Below are 20842 nucleotides of genomic sequence, written 5' to 3'. Positions count from 1 at the left end.
TCTTTGCTAACAATAATTCCTTTTCAGTTCCTGGACGTTTTTATCCTTGCTTCTCTCTGGCAATAACATTTCTTCACACTGCTCCCATCTTGTTGCTGTCTCATTCTCTTTTTACAGGTATTCCTCTTTTGCTCACTCAACCTTTGTGCTCCCCCAGAGGTCCTTACCTTCTCAGGTTTCTGTTGCTGAAATGGCTCCCAAGGTATTAAAAAGTCTCTTTTTTTCCCAGCCCCATGACTGAAGAAGAAGTCAGGATTCCTCAGCTCTGCTTTTCAAGGTTGTTTATTTTCTCTCATCTGTTCCATTCCTTCTCTGACCTGCTGAGGTCTGTCCAGCAGGTTGGGCTGTGGCACAGTCCCTGCCCTTGGGGTGGTATTGGCTTTTTATACTAAGAACCACCTGTGCTTTATTTACAATAATTTTCCAACACCTGTCAGCTCTGTTAGACAGTCTGTCTCTACCCTAAACCAATCCAGAAGTGTCACCATCACAGCAGAAGATGGAGGACAAGGAGAAGGAGGACAGGACATGCCCAGATTCCTCCATCTTGCCTCTTGAACCCCCATTCTAAAAACCCCAAAATTCTACTTTTCCACCCTGTGACAAATTCACTATCATTCTACTCAAACCATTGTGGCTTGTAACTCCTCACACAAAGTTGGTAATTGTTTCCATGGGCTAAAACCAAAGGCACAGGTGTTTGTGACTCCCTGCCAAGGTCCCTGAGCCCCCTGCCAGCATCTTGAGTCCTCCAGGGCACCCAGAGCAATGTCCTGGGCTCTGACAGTGCCTGGATGCCACCAGGAGAAGCAGAGGAGGAGCAGCCACTGCTTCCAGCATTATCAGAACCTGTGACTGTGAGGAGACAGAACACACAATGCACTTGGAGTCCATGTCTTTACTGAGCAGGTTTAAACTGAAAGTTTGCAATAACATTGAGGGGTTTTGTTTTGTTTGTGGTTTTGTGTTTGTTTTAAAATAGTAGAATATCCAATCACAGAAATAAATACGGAATATCCAATACAAAAATAAACTTCTCACAACTTCCTGCCAAGTTTCAAATCTTGGCTCCTAACACTTTTATAAACCATTTTTAATGAAGTCATTCTTCCTTCTAACATAATTTTTTTTTTGTTTTAGAGATTAAGATATCAGGCATAGCTGAATCATAAAAAGTAAATATGATTTCTGTTTCTAATGCATTCCTTATCCCACTAGAAGCAAAGAGTTTTACAAGTGCCTTAGTATTTATTATCACAGGCTTCCAATTGCCATCAGAACTCACACTAGTTTAGGGAAAGTTTTCCAAAAGGATGGTCCTTTGGTCCTTCCTCCTATCATCTCTCACATTTTCCTTTAATATTTACTCTGATCCTACAGAAGGCTTTTTTGTTCTTAAAAAACCTCCAATATTGTTTTGTCAACACTCTGTTAAATTATAACAAACTTACCCTTGCTTCTGCATCAGAGTTATACTCTGACACACTTGTGCTTCCCCTACACTCCCTGCCCCATTTCAGCTCAATCACTCATGGAAATCTCAAAACAATTCAGGTGTCAAACCTACTAGATCCAAGGACAGTAAAGAATTAATGTAGAGGGGATATAGAGATCATTTCAACACTAATAATTTACTGAAATTCATTAGTTTAACATGCAAATCCAGTGGTAACAACAAAGAGTCTAGGATGCTTCTATAGTCCTCAAAATGAGATGTATTCAGTACTATTATGAGTAGTTTAGTAAAGAGTTGCGAAAGATGGGACAAAGTCTTATTCTGATGCAACTTCAAGTAAATTTTAACATAGTTTCAAAATTTGTAAATGTTTCAGTATAAAAGAACAGAAAAAACTTCCATCTTGAAATCAGACAAACTACATAATTTAAAAAATAATCTTCCCCATGTATAACATATTTTTAAGCAAGCAACATTTGAGTATTTTTCAAAATAACCTTTAAACCAACAATGTTAGAAGAGAGATCAGAGGTGTTTGTGTTTCAGTTTACTATTTCCACTAAAATACTAAATGCATTTATTTAGGAAACCTGTCCATGAAACTCAATTCAATCAGTTGCATCAAAAGAAGTCCATGTCACATCCTGTGTGTACATATGCATAGAATATACAAGCACAAAACATTAACATCAACAGCATCCAACGCCTCCCAAAACAGATGACACATCAGCATGCTGGCACACTCAGTGGCAAACCCTTTTCTTGCTGGGTATTCTTTATCATGGAAGAGATGCAGAATATTCACTGGTTCCAAATCCTATAATCATCCAACAACACTCCATTACCACAAAGAGTTCAGAATTTATGCCTTCTGTTCACTGAACAATCACAGAAAATCTTACAATTCTTATTTGTCCAAGAAGAGTTTTCTTTGAGTATTACACTCTTCAGGCATGAGCAAAATTACAAATACCTCCACCTAGTATGCTTCCATAAAGAAAGTTACCAGAACTGTGGGGATCTGCTGCCCTAAAGCCCTACAGGGGAATTTACAAAGCATATTTATGGGAACAGAGGAGTTAAAGGCAGTATTAACATCCTTACACTGCATGAGAGAGTTAGCACATCATATTCAGAGTCCCACATAGTCTGATACATCTAAGAAGACCATTCAACGACACTGTACCTCAAGATTTGCACAGATGACCAAAATTTGGATTTTGGATCATAATTTTTGGTATTAGCAAAGCTAATTCCTTCTCCTTTAAATACACTAACTTTAAAAGTAAAAAATATGACAAGCATGCTAAATTTGGCAATGATTGCAGGGAGCACACATGGTGTCCCTCTATTTTGCAGCACTCCAGATTACCCCTACCTACTGTGTTGCTATTTTTAACAAATTTTTTAAAATTTATTTTTATTCTCCCTACCTACTGTGTTGCTATTTTTAGCAATTTTTGAAATTTATTTATTTTTATTATCCCTATGTCCTGTGTTGCTATTTTTAGCAATTTTTGAAATTTATTTATTTTTGTTATCCCTACCTACTGTGTTGCTCTAATTTTTACAGATGCTCATGTGTGAGCTGCAGCTCATGCATCAGCTACCCCAGCCACCTTTTCTTTGCAAAGGCATTAACTCAGAGACTTTCCTGCTATGTCTCTGCACTTAGGGATAAATTGCCACCAGTCAGCTCTGGCTGTGTTACAAATCTTAACAGGAAACCGTTTCCAATTTGTTTGCATTTTAACCTATGTTAAAGCATGATAACATTCAGCAAGACAAACTACATCATATTACAAATTATTAACAAATTAGCAGTACAAGTCTTCAAACTTTTGAGCTCTCTACTGTTCTCTTCCAATGATATTTAAAGTAACTAGTGATTAGACAGTATAATCACATCTACTAGCATATCAAGCACCTCTGTTTTTCATTCTATTTACTTTTCCTTCTATTTATTTTGAATACTTCAATCTTGTTTCCTTGTTTAGCTCAGCTGAATAGCCCAAATCCAACAAAGCATAAATTGCTGAATTAGTCCACAAGTGAAGGACAGGAATAAAATGACATGAATAGGTCTGCTGCACCTGCTTGTGTGGATCAGCCCTGCAATGTTAACCCTTTGCAGATCAGCCTCTAAGAACACTCAAGATTCCCACTAACATCACTTACCTGCAGGCTCAGGGGGACTGCCCCTATCTGCTCTGGTCTCTGTTTGAGACAGCTCCATCCCAGTGAGAAATGCCTTTGTGCCACTTGAGCCTCAATGCTAAAAAGTTGGGAGTGATGGCTGCATTTGTGTGCAGTTATACTTGCATGATTTCAGAGACTTCTTCAGAATTTATTACAATGAGATATAGCATTTTTAAGTAATGAGAAATAATAGCAATTAACAATTTCTTAGCCAGTAGATAGTTCGTTTTGTTGATCTCTAACACACTTGGTACTTTTTTTTAAGTCAGTGCCATAAATCCATCATTCAAGTATTTCAGTGCACTAGATCTTCAAAATCACTCTTGTAATTCTAGAATACATATTTGCCAGAAAAAAACCTCAGGAATGTTTTATATGACACAGCATGATGAAAATATTACTATGTGCCTTTAATTAAATAACACAGTATTTGCATACCATAAAGCACACAGAATAAGAGTAAAAAAATGAGGATAAAAATCCACTCAATTGAGAACATTGATACAATAAGGTTCTCCAATAGAGACAGAAAAAAGCTGGATTATCACTATCAATTTACACACCAATTTACTGAGCTTATTAGCCGTGGGAGAAATAGAAAAAAATACAAAAACAGTTACCTCTGTAACCATAATTTCACCACAATCATTAACAAAAATTGCAGAATTCAATGAGGCAGTGCAAAGACAGGTGTCATTCACACACATTTCTCACTACTTTGAAAAGAACCTTTGATATTACTTACCTTTGCTGAATTTTTGCTTCCTATGCATTGGTGAAGTGATTTGTGGGAGAGAGAGGAACATAAAAGCTTTAGATTGGCAACTGTTAAGATTTATCATTATTTCTAATGCATTAGGAAAATCTCAAAAAAGCAAAACTTCAAGTTAATGATTAACTGAAGGAGAATAACAGCTACTGGTTTTATCTTTTTTTTTAAAGACATGATTACCACCTCCTTCTCAAGTTCAGAAAAATAGGTCCAAAATGTTATCAAGGCCTAATCCTATTTCAAGCAACATAAATCTTTTCTAGTAGTACATTATTCAATAAGGGAATAAACCTCAGAACCAAGTTTTTAATCAGTGAAGAAAATCAGTCAATAATCAAGCAAAATAGAGCACAGGTTTGCACACTCAGTCATATTTCACTTCCATTTTCTGAGAGAGGAAGTCCTCTGGAACACACCTTTCCAGGTGGATTTGCACTCTGCTTTCCTATGGCAGGCAAGGCACTATGTATGTGTGAAAATTAATTATCAGGAAATATCCATATTCCAGCTATTCCAATTCCATCTCTAAGCAAGATCTAGTTTCTTAAAAATGCACAACAGATTTGTGGAACAACGGCAAATGGCTGGGCTTGCCATAGCAATACAAACTTCAAATATCTTGAAGTATTCCATTAACCAGAGGTTCCTCTGCCTGTCTCAGGCATTGGAGGTCTGCATCTCCTGGTGCTTACAAGCTTCTTGGTCCTAGATAAATGTCCAACTTCTTCACCATTTCAAATCATTGAAACTACAATTATTGTTCATCTCCCACATGATTTACCATATCAAACAAGAATTTCATCCTCAAGATTTAATTAACAAAACAGAGTCAATACATATATTCAACTTACTATTTTTCACCTTTGAGATACTAATCTGTCCTCTGCCAAGCATTTTCTCCCAGACATATAAAATAATGGAATTAAAAAACTTCCCAGGATAAAAGAACAGACAAATGAAAAACTCTCTCAGAAATATCTGTGCTAGACTACAGAAGCAGAACAAGACTGTAAAAGAATGGGATTAGATCAGTCACAACACATGTAAGAGTTTCAACAGGGCAAAGGCTTTTTGAGCAACAGAACAAAGAAGTTTCAGCACAATGTGTTCATTTGTCTTCCAGAGAAACTGATCTGTCACCATGACTGGTTTACACTTTTATCTGATTTCAGATAACAAACATTGGACTCTCTTCATTTCATGAGATTTGGCTGAAAAACTGTGAAGTCAAGATTCATAAGATTTCCTTCAAAGAAAGAATAGTTAAACCAAGGAAGACTATGTAGTATTAGAGCAGTGATTTCCTGAGCAGTACAATTCTTTTGACAAAACACCATGAAGCAGTAGTATTGGATAATTTTTGTCCAGAACTGCACAAGGGAACCAGCTGGGAAAAATGGTCAGCATGGGAAACAGCAAAGTTCTTTATCTTCTCGCCTCCTGTGCAATTCATTAAATCCCACAACCAGCCAAATGTCTGCAGACAGAACTGTGCATGCACTTGTATCCTGCTCTCCCAAAACAGAAAAGCACCATCTTATGCATTGAACTAAGGAACAGCATTCCATACTCACAGAAGTATGTGTGGGGTGAAAAATAATTTGTGTGCAAGAAAACATAGCAAGAGTTTTCTCTCATTTAAGTTCCTCTTAAAATTGACTCAAATGAATAGTATGTGATGTGTACTTCATTTGTTCATTCTACAGGCAACAGCAGAATTAACACAGTCAAACAAAGGTCAGATTTAGAGTCAGGACCTATTAAAAGCCTTTCTGTCTTTCAAGGCTAAACACAAAGGAAAAGTTATTTTAAATTACCAACTACTACATAAAGAATAAAGAAATACATACCCAAACCTTCTGATTCAAACAGGCAGGTATCATCCACACCTACATCTCTGCACCAGGATAAGAAATTTGCTGTGTTGTCCCGTGCAAAGAAAGACCCTGAAGGAGCATTGGCTTTGCATGGAATTTTCCGAACTGGTAAGGTCTGAAAAACAGGAATTCTTTATTTAGCTAAATGATACATGCTATCATAATACTTAAGTATTATGAAATCACTATGCAAGTTTTGCATAGATGTGTAACTCCCACCAACTTATTTCCTTGCTCATTAAAGAATTCCAAGCAGAGAAGCATGAGAAGTGAATTTAACAGCATGAAGTTCTCAACCAAGAAGTCTTTCCAAAAGTCCACACAATGAAGTTGAGAGCTGAACCAACATTCCTACTTCTTAGGAATATTAGTAACTATAGGCTTTGGATTTAGTGTTTGGTCCAGTTCACTGAATTTAAAAAAAAAAGGAAAATATTATAAAGACAGACTTTAAACTAGGAGCTGAACTTTCTCACAATTAAGGGTGAATTACTTTCAGTTCTATGTTAGGAGGAAATCATAGTGTAAAGGTGTGGGTCTTGAGGCCCAAAGACTACAAACACTTCAGAAAGGTCACTGTTGTAAGAATCCACAAAATCAGAGAGTTTTGAGAAAGCTGCAAAAAGCAAGCCTCGGAAGCAGTAGAACTGTGATTAGAGCTAAGCAGCTATGAGATAGGTCAGCAGAAAAATTATTTAAACTGTAGAAAAGCAAAGACAAATAAAACAATAGTATGTGTATTAACGCTTGTCTAGAATAACTCTCTAAATTACAGAAAAGTTTATCTAGCAAGATATTAGGAAGGTTAAAGCTTAATAATGGAGCTCTGTGCATTGTGTTTTAAGGCTTACAAGTAAGTATTGTATTCTAAATAAGCAAGCATTGTTTTAACCAAAAGTACGTGTGCTTATAGTAGTTAAATAGAAATACTGTCAATGTAGTTTTGCTTTGTGTGATTGGGCAAAAAGCTTATAAAGTGAGTTGTAACATTAAGTTCTTGATCTGCTGCCTGGGATGTGAGCTGGTGGCATCTTCCCATTGTCATAACCATGTAATGGGACTGATGCTGGAAAATCAAACAGCTCAAGGCACGTTCCCAGCAGCCCCGTCCCGTTTGTGATTTGTGCATACACCCCTGACCGGCGATAACTGTCTCCTGTTTAACAGCACCCAGAAGTGCACAACACAGAGCTGTAAATCCAGCAGGTACAAAGTCAAGGTCTACAGAGACCAGCCCTCACTGCACCAGAGCAGTTCCATTCACATGATTTCAGTAACAGAAAGGATGCTACTGGTACAGCATCAGTATCTGCACCAAACAGAGCAATTACCACATCAAACCTGCTGCCTGCATTGGCACATTTACTGAGACACACAAAAAACAGAAGCCCTTAGCATTTAGTTCTCACTTAGGGCTTCTTTTCCTCAAATGAAATATAGCTGTACTACGTGGCCAAGTGAAGACAGAAAATGAAACATTGTTGCTGTGTACCTTTAGGGATCTCTAAATCATGGAGGAATTCAGATCTTATGTTGATTTGAATGCACTATTTTTCCAGTGCTGATTTATGAAATTTTTACTTCTGTCTAGAGTCAATAATTACTCAATCTAAAGTGAGCTAACGGGTAGAAAACTGCAAATATGGTGTCTCTATTAATTTCCTAGCTTAAAATTACTGGAAATAAGGAGAGCAGAGAAAAAAAAGACACAACAGCACAATAATAATATCAGTATTAAACACAGCTTAGAAAGAGTTTAAATATTATACATATTATACATATGACAGCAGCAATGTAAAGGCAGAATATGCCTACATGCACTGAGCTACTCACTGCTATCTACCCAATAAGCCAAATAAACTGAAAATAGAGCAACTGCAGGCATAATCACCACTGTACTTACCAGGATGTCAATGGGGACTAACAGATTGTCTTAGATGTGTAAATATGTCTCAGAGATTTATGCAATTAAATCTATTCCTCAAATCACCATCTAGCTTTCATTCCCCCATGATTCATAGTCCAATGACTCAATTTACATTTCCTTGTTTTGGAAAAATTAACTTATGGTTCAAGCTATTTGCAAGGAGATATTATTATTTTTCTAGAATTTATATAAAACACTGTCTGATTTTGCATGTTATTTTAAACAAAATATCTTATCTTATGCCACAGATATCATATCACCTCCAGATACTATATCACCATTCTGGAACAAGGAGGGGAAAGCAAGAGGGAAGCAGGGAAGTAAAAACAGCTCTTCTCTAATCCAGAATAAATAAAAAACTATACAACACGAATTCTTTAAAGGGGCTCTAGATAGGGAACAATCTTACAGATCAGAGCACAATGAAGTTTCAAAACATTATTTCTGCCCCTTCCCATTCTTCTGGAGGGAGAAAAAAGAAAAAAAAGGAAATAAATGCTTAATTCCTTACATATCAGTGATTTTTTTTTCTTTTCTTAAAAAAAAAAGTTAATAAAAAGCTGTCAGCAATAGACATATATTTTAGGCTAGCACTCTTTTCATATTACACTAATTTCTTCAAAGAAACAATGAGTATCTCTTCTGAGACAAATACTCTCCAGGCAGTTTCTCCCATTGAATTTCCTCTTGGTGACTTAGTCTTTGGAAGAAGAAATGCAGCACTTGTCCACCTCTGTCTCTCTCTGGCCTTTCCCAGGAGATTTTAACTGGACAAATCTAATATAAGTCTCTAACTGTAATAGTCTTAAAAGTACATCCACTTCTTTTAAAAGGACTCACACAAGTCTCTGGCAGCCTGCTGGAAGAAGGTCAGCTAGTCCAGGCTGCAGAGGAAAGCTGTCAAAACAGGACTCCCACTTAATGATTGTTCACTTAAACATTGCAGAAACCTTAAAGAAGTCCCTTCTTTACCTGATTTCGCAGAGAAGGTTCAACCCAACTGTGCCTCTTTCAGTGCAAAAGAGGAACAAGCAGAGTGGTCAGGGATACTGGACTGGCACAAGGCAAAATGGGAAAAAGGCAGGGAGCAGCAGGAGTTGGGCTGCTCTATGAGGGAAGATCATCCAGGGTCCAAGGGTGACCCCAGCACAGGCAGAGGCAGCCCTCACTGGCAATGGTGCAGTCCCAGAGCATGCCAATAAGGCAGTGCTGGGAACATGAGAGCTTCAGACAATTGTTCTATTAGAGGAGGAAGAGCCAAGTCAGGTCTAGTGTGTCAGGGAAGGCATGTGAGAAACAGCAGGAGACAAGGCTGGGCTCAGGGCTGCAGCAGACACTGACCTGGCCACGAAACCAGGCCAGGTTCCACTGACCCGGCCACGAAACCAGGCCGGGTTCCACTGACCCAGTTCTGAAACCAGGCCGGGTTCCGCTGACCCAGCCATGAAACCAGGCCGGGTTCCACTGACCCAGTTCTGAAACCAGGCCGGGTTCCACTGACCCAGTTCTGAAACCAGGCCGGGTTCCACTGACCCGGCCATGAAACCAGGCTGGGTTCCAATGACCCGGCCATGAAACCAGGCCGAGTTCCGCTGACCCAGCCATGAAACCAGGCCGAGTTCCGCTGACCCAGTTCTGAAACCAGGCCGGGTTCCACTGACCCGACCACGAAACCAGGCCGGGTTCCAATGACCCGGCCATGAAACCAGGCCGAGTTCCGCTGACCCAGCCATGAAACCAGGCCGAGTTCCGCTGACCCAGCCATGAAACCAGGCCGGGTTCCGCTGACCCAGCCATGAAACCAGGCCGGGTTCCACTGACCCAGTTCTGAAACCAGGCCGGGTTCCACTGACCCAGCCATGAAACCAGGCCGGGTTCCACTGACCCAGTTCTGAAACCAGGCCGGGTCCCACTGACCCAGTTCGGAAACCAGGCCAGGTTCCACGGACCCGGCCATGAAACCCGGCCGGGTTCCACTGACCTGGCCATGAAACCAGGCCGGGTTCCACTGACCCAGTTCTGAAACCAGGCCGGGTTCCACTGACCCGGCCATGAAACCAGGCCGGGTTCCAATGACCCGGCCATGAAACCAGGCCGGGTTCCACTGACCCGGCCATGAAACCAGGCCAGGTTCCACTGACCCGGCCATGAAACCAGGCCAGGTTCCGCTGACCCAGTTCTGAAACCAGGCCGGGTTCCGCTGACCCAGCCATGAAACCAGGCCGAGTTCCGCTGACCCAGCCATGAAACCAGGCCGGGTTCCACTGGCCCGACCACGAAACCAGGCCGGGTTCCACTGACCTGGCCATGAAACCAGGCCGGGTTCCGCTGACCCGGCCATGAAACCAGGCCGGGTTCCGCTGACCCGGCCATGAAACCAGGCCGGGTTCCGCTGACCCGGCCATGAAACCAGGCCGGGTTCCGCTGACCCGGCCATGAAAGCCAGCAGGCAGGCAGGCTGGAGATGGTCTGCTCACAACACTGCTCTGGCAAGAAGAGGGGCTGAGCCTCTTAAAGAGGGGTTTTGGGCCATGGACAGAGAGGGCAGGTCAGGGTCTCAGGGAGGCTGGTCACAATTAAGGTATTTTGATTCCCTCGAGTCTTGACAATTAATGTCTGGTTTATAGTGCTTCAGTGGAATCAGAAACACTCAGTACTTTATAATTAACTCCATCTTGTCAGTAGGTGCAAAGAGGTGACATTTCATGTCACCTCCATCAATCCAGTTACATCCCCTGTATGTATATCATACTTGATCACATTCTCACTGAATCAAATTTTCAGCAGTTCTAAATTGGTTTAACAACAAGAAAATCAAAAAGAATGAAATTCTTTTCCCATATAATCTCTGCTTGGACCAGATTATCTGAAGTGATACATGGATGTTGAATCAACTGAGTTAACAACATAAGGGGACCAAATAAACAATATCTGACACTACTCTTTGTAATTTTTTATTTTTTACATCAAAATAAAAGCACAAATTCTGCTGGATCATCTATTATGGATGAACAGCACTGTGACAGGAACAAGATGCCAAGAAGCCAGCTCCAGTATTCCTGGCACTTGCAGACTTGTGCACAAGAATTTCAGAGAGAATGGAAAGGAGATAGTTACTTTATCTGTAAGAGCAGACCTGCAGTGTCAAACCATGTCACCTCTCAGTTCCTCTTCAGTTCTCATCTCTGGATTTTTCCACAGTGTCCATGTTCTCAGGCTTGCTTTTGCAGAAAACTAGTGAGTCTTCTCCAAGAAAAAAAACTTGTTTCTAATGCTAGGAACAGCTCAGAAGAGCTAGTCACATCATACTGGGTTTGTTTGCTTCCACACAGCTCTAGACAGTTCTGTACCTTTATCTGCTTTGTGCTGAGCCAACCATAATAAACAGCCTATATTCTTTGAAATCCTGCTAAGGATACTGAACACTGTTCTGGAAGTCTGTAATAAACCACTTAGATTACCTTAGAACTACTGAACAACAAAAAAACCCAAAACAGTAACAAAAAACCCGCAAACTAAACAATACAACAAAGAAATTCTTGTGTGTGTGACTGATGGCTGCCATCTGGCATCCAGTGGGGATTTGGGCTCAGTGTGGGCACAGCCCATCTGCTCTCCTTGGCCCTGAACCTCCAGAATGGTCCTGGAGAGCAGGAGCTGCTGTGGCACAGAGCCCTCAGCAGGAGCAGAGCTGAGGAGTGAGGAGACAGCCAGGAGAGCCTGCAGTGCCTCTCTCCCCAGGAGCCATTAGGAAGGCATTGCAGTGCCTGGCAGGAATGCAGAAACTCCCTAGAGACCCTTGGGTCATTGCTGCTCCCCAGTACTAACCACACATTAATAAACCTGGTTCTAAATGTTTTGTATCTTTTGATTGATGTATCTTGCAGTGACTGAACGTAGAATTTCTCTCAAGAAGAGCAATTCAGAACAGATGGTTTGTGTGTCAGTAATCACCTGAAATTTCATACACATAAATCACAATTGTATGCCTTGACAACTAAGACTTTTAAACACATCATTTAACCTAGCTTCACTATGAAGCTTAGATATTCATGGAACTCACAGCATTCCTTTACAGTGTCTTTCAAAAGCACATTTCTGGTAGTAAGAGCTACTTACAGCAAATGGTATGAGTCAAGGTACAGAACATCACACTTAACTAAGCAAATTTGAGATATTCTTAATTTCATAGTGACAGAAAAAAAATGTTTGATTAACAGATGTCCTGAACAGCTCAGAAGTGACAACCAACCACATGTAAAAACAAGACATTGTTGTGAACAACAGCTACATAATTTAACAACCAAAAAGACCACAAAAGCTTCGAGTCATTTTCTGGAGTAAATGCTACACAGACAAATATCCCTGACATTGCATGATTTCACTAAAATATATAAAAGTTTCATCCCATTTCCCATAGTATTAGGGTCTTGCTGAAGAGAACAGCAAAAACCCCATGCTCTTTTCTATTCAGTAACAGCCCTACCAGGTTTATCACACAAATTAAAGGGAAATACTCATATTTTCTAATCACCTACTAAATTTTCCTACCACCTCTTAAAGAGAAGTCTACTTTTTTAATATTTCCAAACCTGTCACTGTACTGCTCAAACTATAACACATGAAAGCTTTTATTCAAGAAAGGTTTCATGCACAAATATTTTTTACTGAGTTGTATAAATGCCCTGACTATTTCAAAAGTGCTTTCTAACAGATCATTCTGAAATAATTAGGTTTCCACATGGCAAAACTGACTTTTGTTGACATAGTATAGTATGACCAGAGTTGCTTTGAAGCAGCAGTGGCTGCAATTACTCCTATCAAGTATCAGGAAAACAATTCCCCAGTCACACTCCTTTTACAATCTTGTCTTGTTGACGTGCACGCATGTGGTTTAATACAGGATGTGAAAGTGCGAGTGAAACATATGATGCAATCGTGGAAAAATGCTGTCAGGTTCACTTCTAAATCCAAAAGGGACTCTCTTACATGGATGCTCTGAAATCACATGGAAAAATGGATTTTTTGTACTGCTTTTTCAAAATGAGTTCACCAACACATGCTAAAATCCCCATTTATTTATGGCAGACAGACTTGACCCATATTTTGAAGATTATTCACCATATTTTCCTCTTTGAAAAGATGATTTCAGGACATTTTGAACTATCACTTATGCTTGAATAAAAAGAAAATGATGAGCCATTTGTCTGCTATGAAAGAGGGTTACAGTTACTAGGTACTCAAAGGAAAAATTTGCTTTTATCTCCTGGTGACCTACATTAACCAAAATGGGGGTTTGAGGGGGAAATTAGGCTATGCAGCAGCTAACTGCTGTGGTGGCCATTTAGTGTTATGTGAGCATAAATTCCCACTGAACTGTGATTATATCAGCTAGACAGAACATGTATGTATTTCAAAACTTTTTACCATTTGCCTTTTCACTTAACTCTGTGGCCAGTACCAATCCTTTTCCTCCTTCAATTCTTTCCTCATTTTGCTCAAGTGTTCTTAAACAACTGGACCAATGGTCAAAAGAATGTGCTAAATGCACATCTAAAACAGAATAAGGAAATATATACATAGAATTTAAAATTAAGCATTTCCCACTGAAAAAAAAATGAACTAAGAAAAGAAATATAAACCCCTCAGCCCTCCTAAAGCTGCAAAAAAAAAATTTAAACCCCAGGGCAAATTTAGAATACAAAAACCCAACAAGGAAGTTCTGAAGGCTTAGGAGACAGAAAAAGAGCGAAACTTTTCCACAGACACAGAACTAAGAACAACTTCTATATTGATGAAAAATAACATTGAACGTACAACAAAGCAAGCACCACTAAGCAATTCACTTAACAAGCAGCAAAACATTGTCCTTCAGGGAAAACACAGTCTTTACATTGTCATATCGTGTCATTTTAATGGGAATAGGAAATTGGATTTCAAGTTTACAGATCACGTGTTGATTTTTACCCTGTATAATAACCACAGAGATCATCAAAAGCCAAAAATCACTCATTATCAACTAACTAGATTCTAAGAAAACATTTGTGAATTCTTTGGAATCCCTAACATATTTACAATATGTCAATAAAAATAATTAACATCATCAAGGCTTTATAGAAACATACAGACTTCAACACTCAAATAACTGCAGGACTAAATTAATGCTTTAACCATGTTATTAAGTGTCAAAGTAGAACACACTCTTCCATGTGGCATTAGCTTCTTAAGCATATATGGAAAATAAATTTAACAATATAATTTTCAAAGTTAAGCATTTTTTCATGTCTTTTTTCTTCTAAGTTCTCCGTCCAAGACACAGCTTACTCATCACACAGCAAAAGATTGGTTATTCAAAAAAGATAGTGTTAATAGTAATGAAAAACTAGTTTCACAGAAACAATGCAGCTTTCACTTCTAGCAGTGTGCCAGCAATCCAAGGAATACAAGAGACTATTCAATCCACAGACAATGAACTGTGATATCCAGAAGTAAATAACATCAGAAAGCAGCAAGGCAGAAGCGTCATTCCCCAGCCACAGCATATTTCATGATTTGACTAAGAAGTAGTTTAAATGTAGACTAAGGATATGTGCATTTCAACGCCTCATGGCAAAATCCCAGTGTCTGTCAGAGCTGGAAGGCTCTCAGGGGCCGGCTCAGCCAGGGCAACACACAGAGCTCCATAGCCAGGAGTCCTGCACTGCAGAGCACAGCTCCTGGAGCATCACAACACAGAGCCCACATCAACAGGCGTCAGATCCTGCTCCTTCCCACTCCATCTGTGTGACTCAGGGTGGGATTAGGTCACTCTGGTCCAAAGACCTGGGGAGTGCAGCATCCACATTCTCTGAAAAAATCCCTTCGCCCAGGATTTTTCTCCTGGGAAGCTGAGAAGACTCAGAGAAAAAGAAAACAATTCTAATCTCATTTGCTTCTCCTGTGCTTTGCTCATGTGGAATGTGTTTGGAGATTGTTTCATTGGTTTCATGTGGGTTGTTTTCACTCTTTGGCCAATCGGGGCCAAGCTGTGTCGGGACTCTGGGAAGAGTCACGAGTTTTCATTATCAGCTTTTTAGCCTTCTGTCTGTATCCTTTCTGTATTCTTTAGTATATTTTAGTACAATACAATACAATAATAAATTTGCCTTCTGAGAACATGGAGTCAGATTAATCATTCCTCCCTGCCACAAGAGGGTCCCCACAAATACAATAAGGGAGGTCAATAAATTGTCTTTTAAAATTTCTAGACATCTACATCTGTAACATATCCATGCCTACTGACAAGTACACTTTTATCAACACTCTTTCAAAAGCTTGAAGAGGTAATTTGCAAACTCCAGGCATGTATGCACCAAAAATTAAAAGCCATTATTGCTACTGTCTGAAAATGCTAGCAGGCCAAATGCAAAAATCAGTGGTGGTTTGGTTTATTTCTAATGCTATAATAGCATTAAATAGAGTGACTAAAATTAGATAGAATTCAAGAAAGAGACTTTAATTAATTTTTTAAGCATATTAAGATTTTATAAACAGAGACAATAAGAGAGAGACACTAGGGTAAGCCATGGCAAAGACCTCCCTACAGTATCCATGAAAACAGGGGTTCAGTAGTTCATTCACATTCAATAAATGGTCTGTGTTTTTTCCTCAGATCTCTGAGTTTCAGAATTAGCAATCAGATGGGGATTTTTAAAACTAGCATTTCATAATGGGCTTCTTCAATAACATATGATTAGAACAGAATGTGGCAATTCTCAGAGTTGCTCTTTCAGAGGGCAATTACACCTTATCCTCGGTAAATGATCCTGAGCTTTTCCCCATCACAACCTCAGAACTCAGAGCTGAATTAGCAAAGAGTTAGCTGAAGAAGACAAAAAGAATCCTAGTTTCTGAATTTCCCTCATTTTATTACAATTAAATGAGAAAAAAATTGGAGGATTGCAATTAACAGAAGAATTGCATTTTTGTGACATTGTCACACAGCATGACTTGTGAATGAACATGCCAATAAGCACCAATTATTCCATGAGATGTGAAAGTATTTCCATGATATATAAATGGTTAAATCTGTACATCATGTACACATCTGTCCCATGTGATTTTCATGGGACATATTTTTAAAAGCATCTTATGTATTACCAAATTATGTTTTATCAAATATCACATTCCTAAAGGGGACACGACTCTCTCAAAATAAAGCATAAAAACCACTAAATTTTGGCAAAGGCAACTAATTTTAGTAAGAGCAATTTCAAAATCACTTTACCCCTTAATTATTCCAGAAGAACCCAAGCTAAGGAAAATGCTTCAAAAAAATTCTTAATAAATGGTTGAAGTTCATCAAAACACATTACAGGTTCTAAAATTTCTTATTGAAAAAGGTTTCCACAATTTCACTGACAGTGTGGCCAAATAACATATTCCTTCGATCCATGGAATTATAGTAATAGCCTTTCACTGTCAGTCTGAATAATAAATGTAAGGAGCTGTTCAAATTCCTTGATAATGGTGGATACACAGCTGTATTACCATTATGCCTCCTCTTCCTCTTCCACCTGGTTTCCTCCCAATGACCAAACTCACATTTTGAAGTGCAAGACAAGGTGAGGGTTTTCCAGCCCTTTTCTCTAAGATTAGTTCCAAATAGTGCACTACCTCCCATGAGACAAGTGTCAGGGAAGACTCTGAAATATCTAGGCAGTCTAAAGAAATACAGAATTTTATGAGATGCTTTATCTGTTTGCTTTCTGAATTTTCAGATGTTTAACAAAAATGAAATTTTTATGCAGATGCTGAAAACATTCAAGAAGAATTTAGCATGAACCTCACTGCAGGTAAATCTGATGCTCCAAAGCCCTGGATATTAATTTTTGAGAAAAGAAAATGCATCTTTGTCTTTATGATAAAGAATCTAAATTTCTGTAAGTTTTCCAATTAAAAACCACAGGGAAACTGCTATAGCCCAGGGAATTCTAAACAGGTGTGGAACTTAAAAAACTTTCATGATTTGAAAAACATGGTGGAGCTTTATCTACACAACAAAATTTCTAAATCAGCTTTAAATCAGCCACCACAAGTTATGAGCAAAGCTTTACTGTGTACTTGAAGCCTTTGGGGCTGATTTACATAAACAAACAATTTCAACTATTTATTCAAATAAACAAATTAAACATAATTATGGCAGCTATAAATTGATGTCTATGCCTCAAAGGGAATTTGTTTTCTTCTTCTGCATTGTAGTCATTACTTATGTTCACCATTCCTATTGCTTCAGAAATTTTGGTTTATCTTGGTTCAGGAGTACCTATTGATAATTGCATCAGATTCTGTAGTTCTTCCTTATTCCCAGAGAACTGCTACCACTAAGTTAGATGTAAGAACTGCACCATAAATTGAGGACAGTTGGTTTAAATTATGTTGTTTTCTCAAGTTATAAGGTAATTTCTATGCAAGTCTCTGTTACATTTCTGTTCCAGACTGTTCCTAGTACTCTAAAAAAAAAGCCAAATAGAAAGATCTGTGACAAAGATATCTATAGTTTGCTTTAAATATTTTACAAAATAAGTAATAGGAACATAACAATGCATTTCATATAAGAGGCAAAATCCAGCAAATCTAAAAATGGCTTTTTATAAATTTCTCTCAGAAAATATGCCATCCCTATCTTTAATACCTGTATTGAAATAATGGCAAAAAAGTTATGAAAATGTCCAGGTTTAACATAAATTTTATGAAATGTTTAAATATTAGCATTCCATACAAAGTCAATGTTAATTAAAAATCTCTGGAAAAAAACTTGCTGTTCCCTTGTTAAATTATATTATTAGAAATCAAAACTTGGTCCTCAGACCTGATTTGCAGTCCAAATCATTAACATTTTCCAGAGCTGGACTACCAAGTAGTTAAATACTTAAATATGCCCTGCTTTTTCCCTGACAATTAGCTTGTGATGCAAATTCTTGTTACTTCTGCAATGTTAAAAGGCGCAGAGAGAGAGGTGTGCAGGAGAATCACTGAAAAGAGCAAGGCCAGTTCACAGCCACTGCTCTTCAAAGCAGGGAACAAACCATGCCTTCCCAAGGACATAAATCAATGAGAGGAACAATCCAGAGCCAATGATGTCTTGGTGCTGCCTCAGGATTGGATAGCCCTGCTTCCAACACAATGCATGGCCTGAAGTGCATTTAAAACCTTTTAAAGTAGGTTTTCAATGTATTCACCTGGAACATGCCAAGCAGACAAACACATAATATCCTGGAATTGTTCAGAAATCTACTTTCATAGTCTGATGGGCGACACCACTCTATTGTGCCACGCAATCCTCCTGCAAGCATAAATTTTAGTTGTAGGAGTATTTGCTGAGGCACAGAAGGTTTGTGCATATGACCTACTGCACAAACCTTCAACACCTTAACCTACAATATCTGCAAGAAACGTGGCAGCCACCCAGTTGAAGGAGCAAGCTATTGACATGTCTGAGAAACATACAGAGTCCTCTGACAAGCAGCTCTACAGCCTTGTGGAAATGATTCCTTCTAGATGGATCAGCACTTGTGAATCATTTTGCAAGATCATTCTTTCCCTCTCACATCCACATCAGTCTGCCACTAGAAAGATTAATACACAAAAGGACAATGCTGTAGTTTCTCAATCCTCCCAAGTAACTGAGACTCATATCTATCATGCATATGACTACAAGTTGGCTCCATGAGCTCTTATTACAAAATAAGTCCAGAAAGTATCAGTGTGCAGAAAAGCAAATTGCTGCTCCAGACCCTAAAGGATCTGTTCATAGCCTAACAATTGATGCAGCCCTATTCATGAAATCCTCAACTGGAGAGTCAGATTTATAAGCCCCCTCACAGAGGGGGCCTGGACCTGACATCAGGGATGCAGCTGAAGTGTTTTTACACAGGGCAGACAGGCTCAAGGCACCAAGTTTACAGAACTCATCCCATCTACAGGACACAGGTAATCTTGAGAAACTGAAGCCTACAGTATAAATAAAACCACCGTGTTGATTAGATCAGACTTTCAGCTTGGCCATCTGGGGTCTAAGAGCAAGATCCAGATTCCAGATCTAATTCTGAATAATTGGTAGAGATTCTTCTAATGGTAACTCTTAAAATGCATAACATATCTCAAAGATAATTCACCTTCAACCTGCTTCATGAAGACATTGTTTTAAGTGGAGTGTTTGTTAATACATCAGCAGCTCCAAGGATGGTGGGCACACTACTGTGCCCGGCCAACAAAAATGGTAACAACAATTAGCACAGTTTATTTATGCTTACTTTTAAATCTTTTTTACTGGTCTTACTGAACTAAGCCAAACCAAATCAAATGTGGGCTCTGTGCATATTGCACATATCCTGATGCTCTGGATTTATTTGTACAGCTGTAAAATTCTCAAATTAACTATCTGTCAGGAAAAGTAAAATACTGACAGGAGACTGTGGAGAAGAAATGCAAGATAATGGGAGAAAAATGCAAAATGGCATAGTGCAAATTGCAAAATGGCAACTGCACTATGCAATTAAGACTGCATAGTGCAGTCTGTAGTTTCAAGACAGTATTCCATTAGCACCAGCAGTTTCAACAACTTACTACTACACAAATCTTGAGCATTTATTAAGATTGATGCCAGTCATCTCCTTGTCATTTTATAAATGTACATTATTAGATTTATGACTCTAAAAATCTCCAGAAAGAGGAAAAAAATTACTTCTTAGAAAATACATTATATAGTCAAACTGTCCTCCCTGTTTAAAAAAATCCATTTTCATCTAAGACTCAAAAATTTTGTAAATGTGTAGCAAAGGATCAGATACAACATCAGTGCTTTCAGAATTACCAGTTTTGAAGCATGGTTTAGCTGCTTAACAATGAAGAACATTGTCTTCTGGGATTGTATTTGCAGGGTGCCCGCCCCATAGCAGGGAGGAATGACGGATCTGACTCCATGTTCTCAGAATGATAATTTATTATTTTATGATACTATGTTATATTAAAGAATACTAAACTAAACTATACTAAAGAATACAGAAAGGATACTTACAGAAGGCTAAAAAGATAACAATGGAAACTCGTGACTCTTTCCAGAGTCCTGACACAGCTTGGCCCTGATTGGCCAAAGAGTGAAAACAACTCACAGCAGAAAGCCAATGGAACAATCACCTGTGGGCAAACAATCTCCAAGCACATTCCACATGAGCACAACACAGGGGAAGCAAATCAGATAATTATTGTTTCCCTTTTTCTCTGAGGCTTCTCAGCTTCCCAGGAGAAAAATCCCGGGCAAAGGGATTTTTCAGAGAATGTGAATGCCACATTCTGGGATTTGCAAAAGAATCCTAGGACCTAACATCTTCTGAAATGAAGAATTTTAAATGCCTCCTCTCTAGAAACTGAAATGCTTTTAATATCTTATTACTTAATATTAACCACTCAAACAGCAAAGTGGCTAGAGTCATGGAAGACACAGATTTTATGATTTCCAAAGGTGCTTATTATGGCATTAGGCTCACAGTAGCAACATGCAGAGGCTTCCCAAACAGCACCAGAGGCTGCCAAACTCCTGTACTCTAGATTCCACATCACCCTCCTGAAAA

The 20842-nt window shown here is 38.9% G+C and overlaps 1 protein-coding gene across 1 annotated transcript in view; it reads right to left on the bottom strand.

Moving 5' to 3' along the window:
- The window catches only part of GAS2 (growth arrest specific 2), a 92165-nt gene that overhangs the window by 49896 nt on the left and 21427 nt on the right, over positions 1-20842 (bottom strand). The window contains exons 4-6 of the mRNA XM_054515172.1: positions 6278-6419; positions 4401-4420; positions 2198-2273 (exon numbers count right to left, since the gene is read on the bottom strand). Of these exons, the coding sequence (XP_054371147.1) occupies positions 2198-2273; positions 4401-4420; positions 6278-6419 (238 nt within the window). The remainder of the gene's footprint in view (positions 1-2197; positions 2274-4400; positions 4421-6277; positions 6420-20842) is intronic.

This window comes from Molothrus ater, chromosome 6, assembly GCF_012460135.2.
Source record: "Molothrus ater isolate BHLD 08-10-18 breed brown headed cowbird chromosome 6, BPBGC_Mater_1.1, whole genome shotgun sequence".
Classification (NCBI taxonomy): Eukaryota; Metazoa; Chordata; class Aves; order Passeriformes; family Icteridae; genus Molothrus; species Molothrus ater.
This window is presented reverse-complemented; position numbering and strand designations above follow the sequence as displayed.